This window comes from Equus przewalskii, chromosome 7 (genome assembly GCF_037783145.1).
Source record: "Equus przewalskii isolate Varuska chromosome 7, EquPr2, whole genome shotgun sequence".
Lineage (NCBI taxonomy): Eukaryota > Metazoa > Chordata > Mammalia > Perissodactyla > Equidae > Equus > Equus przewalskii.
This window is the reverse complement of record NC_091837.1, coordinates 9,610,797-9,623,419: the sequence shown is the minus strand read 5'-3', so window position 1 is coordinate 9,623,419 and position 12,623 is coordinate 9,610,797. Positions and strand designations below refer to the sequence as shown.

Genomic DNA, 12,623 nt, shown 5'->3' with positions numbered 1-12,623 from the left:
TCCAAGGGGAAGTCCAATAACCAAGTGTGAGTGAGGGGAAATGCCCATAGCTTCAGAGAAAGAGGAAGATGAGACGCCATCAGAGGAGATGGAGGAGTGCTTGCAGAGCCTCACCACACCTGGGTGTGTGTGGTGTCCAGGGGCGAGAGAGAAAAGCAGACAAATGGTCAACCATCAGATGCTGGAGCGAACAGGAGCTTGAAGCCTGAGCGAAGATCACCCTTCTCTCTCTCCAGGTCTCCACCGGCAGGTGTGAGTAGGAAACTGTGTTACTATTCAGTGTATATTTGCTCCATGGGATAGATACACTCCCACCCCACTGATGTCTGGCTTGATCCGTGGCTTGCTTTAGCCAATGGAACATGAGCGGACAACAGGTGAGCAGAGCTCTAAATGTGCTTGGTCTCTTGCGGTCCTGACTTCTGCTATGAGAAGAGTCTTGCCTATTTGCCACTGGTCAGAAAAAGATGAGACACAGGGATCTAAGCCCAATAGGCAGCCTAAAGTAGAACCACTCCAGTTGACCTACAGACCCAGAGCAGAAATTCATGTTTGTGGTTATAAGTCTGAAATTTCAAGGTGCTATATGGCATTTTGGAGGAAAACTCAACCCATAGAGTGTGAGTTGTGGGTCTGTCATAGCAAAATGTGCTCCTTTAAGGACGGCACCCCTCCAGGGCCTCCTACCCCTGTGCTCAAATCATAAAGTGCTATGATTTGAGCTCAAAGTACAAGCGGGATGAAAAACAATGCCTATTTTAACCAGTTCAAAGACGAACTTCGTGGCTATGCTGGGGTTATTTTCCCAAAGCAAGATAAGTCAAGAGTTATATATTAAATGTCTTAAATATTGATTGTTAGATAAAGCTGCACAGAATCAATCAGAAAGAAAAGGCCAGGGAATTTCACTGGGGCAAAGGGCAGGATATACAAAGTCAGGGAGATTGAGATTTGATTAGTTCAAAGAATTTTTACAAAATTGGTTATGGCAACAGCCAGCCAACAGTTGATGTGGAACTGAGAGGGAAGCACTTGAATGTCTGGATTGGTCAATGGATTCACCCCACCCCTCTCCCTGTGGCCCTGGTTCTAACAGGAATGCCATTCTAAGCTTTGGGACCATGAGTGAAAGATCTGGGACAAGAAATAAAAGAAGAAATGTCTGGGGCCAGCCCCAGTGGCCTAGTGGTTAAGTTTGGCACACTCTGCTTTGGTGGCCCGGGTTTGGTTGCTGCGCACGGAACTATACTACTTGTTTGTTAGTGGCCATGATGTGGTGGCAGCTCACATGCAAAAAGAAGATTGGCAACGGATCTTAGCCCAGGTGAATCTTCCTCAGCAAAGAAGAAGAAGAAGAAGAAGAAGAAGAAATGTCTGGTGACCAATAGTGCCCCTCCTAGGTTTTCATGGCATCTACCAAACTGTCCCCCACCCTGTGACCCAGGTGCAGAAGCGTCAGCTGGTGGCCCAGGGAAGCCCAGGCCATTCACAGTTCCAGGCCCCTACGCTTGCCAAATGACAGGCACATAATGGTTTTCCTTGAGTCACTGCACTCTGCTTTTTATCTTTAGGCTGATTCCACCATTCACCAGATTATCCCACCCATGAATATGAAGAAAAAAACCTCCTATGTAGCAATTTCAAGAATTTTGCTTTTAAAAAAGTTCACGAGAAATACAAAAGGGGATTCAATTTAGGCTATTTCAGAGGTCATACTAGAAGGCCAACTACACTTATCCTCCTTGCTAAGCTGCTGACTTACACTAAGAAGCTTACCGAAGCCTTCTGAACTCATTTTATACTCAGCCTTTTGGAAGGAATCCAAATTCGGGAATCAAGGGCACAAGACCAGAGTCTGTAGTGTGTTCCACTCATTTCTGCAGCTGTCTCTTTAGTGCTCTAATCCCTAACCTGGCATCATCTTTTCTTTTCTCAAACAGATGTAGCTGAGCCTGACTGAGTCACTTCAGAGATAAGGCCTGCCTTTTGGAACCCCGCCATCTCCCAAGAAGACAAGACATAAGAAAATCAGTCAAGCAAACCCACCCCATCAGAAAGGGAGCCCGACTTCAGATCTTGCGAGAAAGAGGCGAGCCTTAGGACGCAGCAGCTGAGCGACTGTGATGGAGAAGACCACATTTCCTGAAGCAAAGGACAGGTTGTCCTCCTCTTGCCACCACCATTCACCCTCTGAAGGCCCTGGGCCCTTCCTTCCTCCACACCCTTGCCCGGTGAGGAGCAACTCTGCCTAGAATGACCTTTCTCCCCTCACTCTGCAGGGCCCAGCTCAAACGGAAGCCACCTTCCCTGGAAGCCTCTTGGACCACTGCCTAGCCCCCAAGTAGGCAGAACAAGGCTCAGCCTCCTTTGTTTAGACCTTTACGTAACATTTCACACGTAGTAGATTAATAATTTACACACTTGTTGTGCGTTCCACACTGTGAGCTACTGTAAGGCCAAGGAGTCCAGCTACGATTCATGCATATACTTCCAGGCGCAGTACCAGCTCTGGCAGAGACTACACGCTCATAAAATATTTTCAAAATGGTACTACCTTAATTTAGAATCAAATTGGAAACTCTGTTTAAGGCACAAAATAAACGCCCCAAAATATCATATCCTCTTTTATTCCACAGAATTATGGAAAGGATTTGGGGTAAGAAAAAATATTTGATTTGTAAAATAAAACCTTAATAGTTAGGATTAATTGGAACGTCAGCCTCAATTAGCAAAAAGCCAGAATTGGAAAATATTGTAAAGATAGTTTTAAACTTTCAAAGACCCAGTGTAACTGAAAATAAGCCAATGATGTAGCAATGAATGGTGCTTGGGTACTTGCTTAAAGGAGAGATACAAATAATTTAAATCAGTCTAACAATTTTCCATTTATAAATCAATTAAATATGTCCTAGTGGCAATTTTGCTTTTGCAGTTCATTTGCTTGAAAAATTCTTTCTTTCCTCTTTTTTGGGGAGTGAGAGGAATCTCTTTGGGATTGGATTAATCATAATCTTTGGTTCCAGACACCCTCTCATCATTAATCCATGTACGGCCTCCTTTCATTTACTTATTTAGTAATTTTTAATAACATAAGAAGTGCTCACAAAACAACCACCCAAAACAAAAGCCAGAGCACAACTTACGTCTAATCATTTGTTACCTCCCCCGGAGCCCATCCCCCACCTCCTCTGCCTGAGGCAAGTACCAGCCCAAATCCCATGGCCTTCACTCCCTGCTTGTCCTTGCTACATAAGGTTTATGGCATCTAGATGTATTCCTAAAAGCGTATTTTAATTTCAGTTGCTTTTTACTCTCTTAAAAGGATGTCATGCTGTAGGTAGTATTTTAGGACCTACTTTTTTCACTTAAGATTATATTTCTAAGATTTAGCCTCATCTTTGGGTTCACTATGGCTCATCTCTTTTTAACTGCTGCCTAATGTTCCATTTGGAACTGCACCACCATTTACTCATCCACTCTCTCACTGATGGCATGTGGGTGTTTCCAGGATTTTGCTATTGTTTACAGTGCAGATCTGAACATTCTTGTTCATATACAAGAGCCTCTCTTATATATTATATCTGGGTCAAAGGGTATGTGAATATTCTGCTTTAGAAGGTCCTGCCAAATTGTATTCTGGGGGCCGGCCCTGTGGCAGAGTGGTTAAGTTCGCGCACTCCGCTTTGGCAGCCCAGGGTTTCGCCAGTTCAAATCCTGGGCGCGGACATGGAGCCACTCATCAGGCCATGCTGAGGCGGCATCCCACATGCCACAATTAGAAGGACTCACAACTAGAAATACACAACTATGTACCAGGGAGCCTTGGGAGAAAAAGGAAAAATAAAATCTTAAAAAAAAAAATTGTATTCTGATGTGGTTATGCCAATCTACTCTCTCATCAGCCACACATAAGGTGTCTCGTGGACCCAAATCTCCTCCAATACTTGGCATTGTCAGACTTGTTAATAACTGCCACTTGTTATCAGTCTAGAATCAACTGGAGCCATCACTATTTATGAATTGGTGCAATCTAAATTATCAGTGTTTTGTAACAAGAAAATGCATTTGATTCTAAAAATAACTTTCACTGTAGAAAATTTAGAAATATAGAAAAACACCAAAAGAAAAGAAGAATAACAGCTACACTTGATCAAGGTTTACTATTTATCTACAATAAAGGAATATTTACCCTATTATAAGGGCAGTCTACAATTGACATTTATTCAAAAGCCCCTGGGAGCACTCCTTCCAGACCTGATCTACTACTGAACACAGCCCGGCTATCAGTGAGCTTAGCGTTCCCAAAGTGCCACTGTACTGTCCCAGGTGCTCAGGAGGCAGCCAGACTCTGGCTAAACATCAGAATTAAAAACTGAAGATGTGTTTTGAAATTCCTAACACCTCCATTATGGGAGGTTCATGCTCTCTACAGTGGCTTCAATCCACGCCTCTCTTGATCTGGGAAGAAGGGACTGGAAGTTCTTATTAAACACTTAATAAAAGCAGTTCTTTTATTTGAAATCCATTTTCAGAAACTCCTTTGTAGTGCTGTACTTCCTTTCAGCAGCAAGAGGCCATTAAGGAGAGCAAAAACGGTCTGCAGAGTAACAAGGACACCATGGCCAGGCAGTGGGTAATTGAATAAAGGTGTTCCCCAAGGCACAGGGACTCAATTTCTAGGGGCACAATGTATTTTCACACCCACTAGAGAAAGAGAATCAGTAAACCAGCCCAGCATGAACAGACAGCCTGCTCACAGCACGTCTTCTGGCGACTAAATTTCAATTTACTGACGTCTCACTATGGGCCAGGCACTGTGTCAGACAGGGAGAATTCAGAAAGGAGAAGGACACAGCATCTGCTTTCCATGGCATCACTATCTGCTTGGGAAGACACACAAGTCAGGCGATTATGAAATAAGTGCTACTATTAGGTGCCACAGAGGCGAGCAGAAACCTGATTTGGACTTAGAGTGACCTGAGTGGCCCTAAGGGAAGCAGTGCGAGATTTGAACAGAGCTCTAACGGGTGATTAGACTATCTACAGGAGGAGGACAATTCCAGGCAGAAAGGAGAGCTTCATTCATTCGGAGAGTCAGTCAAACATTTATTCACTCAAACATTTATTAAGCATCTACTATATTGCAGGACTGCCCTAGGGACTGGATATGCAGAGGTAAATGAACCTGACAATGGAGCTTCAGAAGGTCTTTCTGAGGAGGTACATTGAAGCAGGAATTTGAAGATGAGAAGGAACCAGCCACAGCAAGAGCAGTAGGCAGAATTTTACAGAGAGAAGGAAGGGTATGTGCAAAGCTTCAAGGTGGGAAAGCCCTTGGTATATCCTAGGAGGTGAAAGGAGGCTGGGGCACAGGGAGATGCCAAGCTGGAGAAGGACTAGAGGTGCCATTCAAGGGGCAGGCAGAGGCTAGATCTCACGGGCTTACAGGATAGCATACGGAACTTGAGCTGGAGTCTGAAGACCATCAGAACCTTTGAATGGATAAAGTGGGGGGCGGGGCTGGGGGGGCGGGTTGTGATGGGCAGAAGAGCAAGGAAATCTAGTCCCAAATACATCTTTGAAAGATCACTATGGCTGAAAGGCACTGGAAGGCCACGAGAGGGAGAGGGAGCAAGAGAAGTCAGAGAGGAGCGGCAGCAATGGTTCAGGACAGAGATGACCGGGATCCGCACTGCGCCTGTGCTGCAGACAGAAGCGGATGGATTCAGAATGTGCTTTATACTTTTTTTAAAAAATTATGGTAAAAAACATGCCTCCTTACTGTTTTCCATAGGGGCCGCAGCTTTTTACCGTATCACCAACAGTGCACAAGAGTTCCAATTTCTCCACATCCTCATCAACATTTATTATTTTCTGGGGTTTTTTGATAGTGGCCATCCTAACAGGTGTGAGGTGGCATCTCACTATGATTTTGATTTGCATTTCTCTGATGATTAGTGATGCTGAGCGTCTTCTCGTGCTTGTTGGCCATTTGCATATCTTCTTGGAGAATGTCTATTCAAGTTCTTTGCCCATTTTTGAATTGGATCATTTGGTTTGTTTGTTGTTAAGTAGCAGGAATTCTTTATACAGTGTAAATATTAACCCCGTATCACATTGTTTGAAAATATTTTCTCCCAATCTATAGGCTGCCTTTTTACTCTATTGTTTGTTTCCTTTGCTGTGCAGAAACTGTAAGTTTGACGTAGTCCCACTTGTTTAACTTTGCTTCTGTTACCTGTGCTTCTGGTGTCATATCCAACAACTGACTGCCAAATCCAATGTCATGAAGCTTTTCTCTAGTGTTTTCTTCTGGGAGTTTTATAGTTTCGGTTTTTTTTTTTCTTTAAGATTTTATTTATTTTTCTTTCTCCTCAAAGCCCCCCAGTACATAGTTGCATATTTCAGTTGTGGGTGCTTCTAGTTGGGGCATGTGGGACACCACCTCAGCAGGGCTTGATGAGTGGTGCTAGGTCCGTGCCCAGGATCCGAACTGGTAAAACCCTGGGCCACCAAAGCGGAGTATGTGAACTTAACCACTTGGCCACAGGGCCAGCCCCTAGTTTCAGGTCTTATGTTTAGCTTTTTAATTCATTTTGAGTTAATTTTTACATATGGTATAAGACAAGAGTCTAACTTCATTCTTTTGCATATGGATATCCAGTTTTCCCAACACCGTTTATTGAAGAGACTATCCTTTCCCCAACATGTAGCCTTGGCACTCCTGTCAAAGATCATTTGACCATATTGTGAGAGTTTATTTCTGGGTTCTCCATTCTATTCCTTTAGTTTATATATCTGTCTTTATGCCAGTATCTCACTGTTTGGATTACTATAGCTTTGTGATATGTTTTAAAATAAGGAAGTATGAGGTCTCTAGCCTTTTCTTTCTCAAGATTGTTTTGGCTATTTGGGGTCCTTTGAGATTTCATATAAATTTTAGGATGGTTTTGTTCTATTTTTCGCAAAACTGTCATTGGGATTTTGGTAGAATTACATTGAATCTGTAGTTTGCTTTGGGTAATACGGACATTTTAATAATATCAGGTCTTCCAATCAATGAACATGGGATGTCTTTTCATTTATTTGTGTCTTTAATTTCTTTCAGCAATGTTTCTTAGTTTTCAGTGTACGTGTCTTTTGCCTCCTTGGTTAAATTTATTCCTAAGTATTTTATTCTTTTTGATATTATTGTAAATGAGATTGTTTTCTTAATTACCTTCTTGGCTTATTCATTGTTAGCATATGAAACGCAACTAATTTTTGTGTGTTGATTTTGTATCCTCAACTTTGCTGAATTCATTTATTAGTTCTAATGGGGTTTTTTTGGATTTTGTGTAGAATCTTTAGGGTTTTCCACATACAACATCATGTCATCTGTGAACAGATATAATTTTACTTCTTCCTTTGCAATTTAGATGGTTTTTATTTCTTTTTTTCTTGCTTAATTGCTCTAGCTAGGGCTTCCAGTACTATGTGAGATAGAAATGGCAAGAGAGGGCATCCTTGCCTTGTTTCTGATCTTGGAGGGGAAGCTTTCAGTTTTCACCATTGAGTACAACGTTAGCTGTGAGCTTTCCATATATGGCCTTTATTATGATGAGGTGATTTCCTTCCTTTCTTAGTTTGAGTGTTTTTATCACAAAAGGGTGTTAAATTTTATCAATTGCTTTTCCTGCATCTATTGAGATGATCATCTGCTTTTTGTCTTTCATTCTGTTACTGTAGTATATATTACATTGATTGATTTGGGGGAGAAATGAGGAAACTCAAGAGTTGAGCTTTAGATATTTTAGAGTAGAAATGGCTGGAAGATACCCAGGCAGAGATGTGTAGTGGGCAGCTACACCTACAGAGCCAGAGGTAGAGATGCCTGAGCTAGAGGGGAGGAGAAGTCACAGGGTACACATAGAGAACAGAGAGGAAGGTGTGGTGGCTGGGGCATGGCGTTTACCAAGAGGCAAGAATGGAGAATAAACCCAGAATGCCTTCCTACAGCTAGATCACGGTGCCAGGCTCTGAAACTTCGACTGCATTCTCTCTAAACTTAAATTACAGAAAGCTCTCTTTTTTCCTTTTGAATGACAGAGTTGTTTGTTCATGGCTATTGTCCATTGTGAAAAAAACTGAAAATAAAGAAAAGTATAAAGAATAAAATACCAAGCATCTATAATTCTGTCATCCAGCTGTAATTACCACTAACACTATGGCCGCTTTCCTTCCAAGAATTTTTTCTTAGTTTACATTGGTTTGGCCTTTCTAAGAATAATTTTCCAGTAGTATTAAAAATCTTTAAAATGTTCATACCCTTTGACTCAAAAATTCTCACTTTAGAAATGGAGTAAAGATGTATTCATAGGAATATTTATAATAGGTCTATACCCATCTTTTGAATATATCACAAAATCTAAATTGTTATATACATAATTTTATATCTTACATTTTTCACTTAATATTTTGTCACATTTAGCTATGTGATTAAAAATTTTCTGTAAACATAATTTTAATTGCAACATAATATGTTGGATAGATATAAAATAATTTGACAATTATTGTGGACATTGAAGTTGCTTTAAATTTTTTTCTATAACATATAGACCTATTATAGATATTCCTATGAACACATCTTTGCTCCACTTCTAAAGTGAGAATTTTTGAGTCAAAGGGTATGAACGTTTTGAAGATTTTTAATATTACTGGCAAATTATTTTTAGAAAGGCCAAATCAGTTTATGTCCCTAGGGTATGAGACTGCTCGTTCACTGCATCCTTACCCTCACTGAGCATTATGGCTTTAAAAATATTTACTAATTTTATAGATGAAAAATAATTTATCTGTCATTGAAATGTTCTTACTGATTTCATGAAACTGTGAAGCAGAAATCAGTCTCACAAAAACTCCATTCTGACTAGTTGACTAACTCAAACCACACCACTACGGTGTTCAATTTTAATATCATAATCAAGAACCTGAGTTTAAGCTTACAATATATGAACAAATTTCTAATGAGACTAGCCTGAAGTAGCAAGAAAGGCCTTATTTCTGGCAGTCCAAAGTGGGGATTGAAGCTACCGAGGGCAGCCCAACAAAGTCATGCTGAGTGAGCACCAAGCCCCCCAAAGTCCTAGAGATCCCTAAGGACTCGTAACTCGTTAGCTTTTTGCATACGGCAGAGGGGAAAAGATTAAAGTGAGGAACACGAGCAAGTTACAGTCCTTCCTCTTTCCCTGCCAGTGATGAAGAGCTGAACTATAACCCAAAAGCCATTTTTTCAATTCAAAAGGCATCTGGAAGCAGAATTACTCACCACCCAGGATGATATAAAAGAATTGCTTAGGCCTGGGCTCAGAGGCTTTGCCTCTTCGGAGCCCACTTTCATTAACCAAGCTCGCAGAGCTGTACAAACCAGAATGCCAGTTTATGCGCATTTTCTATCTGCAAGTAGATTCACATGAGAAACCAAATGATAATCAGACAGTGTGACAAGAACCATGGAACCTGAACAAGGGACGGCAGGAGGACAACCTGAGAGGTCTTCTCCACCGTGGGTCACCCAAGGACTGGGTGGCCTTCACCGCTTATTTCTCATCACCCTTCTGAGCTTCACTCAGATATAACCTCCTCAAGGCAGCCCCCTCAATGCCCAGTATAGGTCTCCCCACCCTGCTTATACATTTTCATTACACCCTGCATTTTCATTTAAGCACTTAAAACAATTTTAATTAAAAGATCTTATATGCTCTGTTGTTAACTATCTTTCAGTTACCTGAGAGCAGAAGCTATGCCTGCCTTATTCACTACTCTATCCCCAGTCTCTAGTCTGCATAGTACATAGTAGGTGCTCAAATATTTGTGGAAGGGAGGGAGGGTGAGAAATACGAGCATGGTGACTGCAAGTCCACCATGGGAATAGCCTTCCAATGGGGCTCGAGTCCCTTAGCCAAGATTCTCCCCCTAACAATATCAGAAATGGGCAATGCCAAAATCTGCCCTGCTTACTCTCCCCTTTTCCGTGTTTCTACTGCTATCCAACCATTCTCCTTTAACACTTGCTCTGGATATGCAGTATCTTTGGTCAGGTTACAGTTTAATCAGACTGGCCTATGTGTCTTTCTTCTGCTAAAGCAGCTCTGTATACTCCTGGCCTAACTTATTTTACAGTCATTTATAATTAAATCTCAGGGAGTAGCCTTACTTCCAAGTTTTTGGGGGTTACCACAATGTCAAGCCCCTGTAATCAGCATACCACTCCCCAGGGTTAAGGACAGGGATGCTCCAGGATGCACAGCAGTCATGGGAGAAATAAGACAACAATGTGTGCATGTGGCTGAAGCCTGTTCATACTTCATACAGACAGAAGCCAGAGATGACATTCTTACATGCTTCTGCTATTTTCTTAAAATATGATATTAATTTTGATAATTAAAAACAGAACAAGCACTGGCCTGGGTGTTTGGGCGAGATCTAGATTGTTTTGATCTTGGCTCTGACACTAACTTGGCTGTCAGCAAGTCCCAATCATTGCTGGCTTCTGTTAAATAAAAAGAGTTGGACTAGATGACCACTACAACCCCTTCCTGTCTTGACATTACATTATCCAATGATTATTTTTCATCTAAGAACTCGTCCTCGACTTCGTAAGCACTCCAAAGATCAATCCAGCTGCTGGCAATGACTACCACACACTCAAGAGTATTAAGAGATGGTTAAGCATCTCTAAAGAAATCTCAGTGATATCTTAGGATTTTTATGATTACAAATGAAACCATTCAAGAGACCAAGCAGATACGCTTGGGGCCTGACACCAGCTAACACAGCAGATTCTCTGGCTTACGGATCTTCTTGACACTTGTCACCCGCTGGATGGAGGACTGAGACGCCTGGGACATCTGGCTATGACCCAGCTGTAGGGACCCTCCTCTGTTGACTTTCTCCAGAAGCAGGGTGCTTGTGGAAGTTATTTTCCACATGTAAAATAGTCAATCATGATAAAATATTTGTATAAGCATATAACTTTTACAGTCTTTGCAAGAAGCACTTCTCTATTTTTGATATTGGGACTTCAATTTCCTCCACCTCAGCCCCTCAACGCACAGATCCTGTCTCTGGTGCTAAATTACTCTCTCAAACAGGCGTTCAGCTATAGTACAAACAAACTCATTATGAATCTGTTTATAACCAAAAAATCATCTGTGTTCTAATTAGCTGGTATGTTAAATTCAAAGCCATGTTTACGTTTAAACATTCTATAAATTCTCCTTAGAAAATGGGCATCTCTGACGAGGCCCGTCCCTGTCTGAAAGGAAATTGCCCCCAAGAAGAAAGATATCCCACTAAGGGGTTTGCACTCCAGGGACACATATTTGTCTCTGCTGCAGCAACTGTGAATAGACTAGAACAAAAGTGTGAATTCCAAAAGATTTCTCCCATTAGCTCAAATAGGATGTTTACAAAAGAATAAAAAGTGTAAAAAACCCCTGAGATTGTATCTGAAGATGGGATTGGAAAGGTTGTACTACTTGCCTCGAGTAGTAAGACTCTACCCCCAGGGCCTCCCGCACACTGGTGACGTGCTGCTCCAGGGCTGAGCTGGTAGCTGTTGGAAGAGTTGCATTGCTACCAGCCTGGAAGTCACTGGAGTTTTCCACTGTGTTATCACCCAGGTAGTGTTCGTGAAACTTCAGAATTCCTGAAACAACACAGGCACAGCCAACATTACACGCAATTGGGATTGGGGGTGAGAAAAGCGGGGCATAGGGGATAGCAATGCCACCACCATGTGACCTCTTTGATAAGCATGCCATCCTCCAAACCATGTGAAGAAATTCTGAAATCCTAGGTCTCAAGAGGGCTTTCAGAAGTGTGGTCAGCCCCCTTTCTACAGCTTTCACCATCAGGTTTGGTGCTTGAAACCAGAGAACTCAAGGTAGGGCTTTTTGCTTTCGATGAGATATTCAGAAGCTCCTGGAATGATGACTACTTCATAGGTATTTCAAAACAGTTGCTTCTCAGAAGCACCAACTAGGCAAGTGTCCTTTCGGGAAGAGTGCCTGAGCATGCCAAGGTACGGGCTCCCCAGAAACCGAATCCCGGACAAAAATAAAACCAGCCACGTGGTAATCAAAGGCCTTCCATTTCACAAGAGCAAACTGAAATAAATATGCAGTATAAAGGCCAGATAAAAATATTTCAAATTATTTTTAAATAAAACTAACTGGTCAATGGTCATTAATGGATTAAAGGAGCAAAAAATGATGGCTGAATGAAACTGAGGCAATGCACGGTGGTTTTCTGGCAATAAACACAGGACACATTCTCAAATGGTAATGAGGTGTGTCAGCGCTGGATAATGCTGGTCCTCTCTGATTGGTTTAGAGCCCCAGAGAAAGCTTCAGAGTCTCATTAAGAGCAAAGAGGAACGAAAAGAGAAACAATAGGAGCCTCATTATACATGGCTCATTATTACAGGGATTTGGATATACCACCTGTCAAATCACGTCCCCAAAACGTAACAACCACAGAGAGACAGAACTTGATACGTCCATCATCAACCGTGTCCTCCTGGGTATTCGTGCCCCTCTGTGGGCTGGGATACACAGGGATTCATTCCACTGTAGCTGACA

The 12,623-nt window shown here is 41.9% G+C and overlaps 1 protein-coding gene across 4 annotated transcripts in view; it reads right to left on the bottom strand.

Moving 5' to 3' along the window:
• The window catches only part of TTC28 (tetratricopeptide repeat domain 28), a 597,272-nt gene that overhangs the window by 84,083 nt on the left and 500,566 nt on the right, over positions 1–12,623 (bottom strand). For all 4 annotated transcript variants that reach the window (XM_070628671.1, XM_070628672.1, XM_070628673.1 and 1 more), the window contains one exon: positions 11,524–11,689. In XM_070628671.1, coding sequence (XP_070484772.1) covers positions 11,524–11,689 — 166 coding nt within the window. The remainder of the gene's footprint in view (positions 1–11,523; positions 11,690–12,623) is intronic.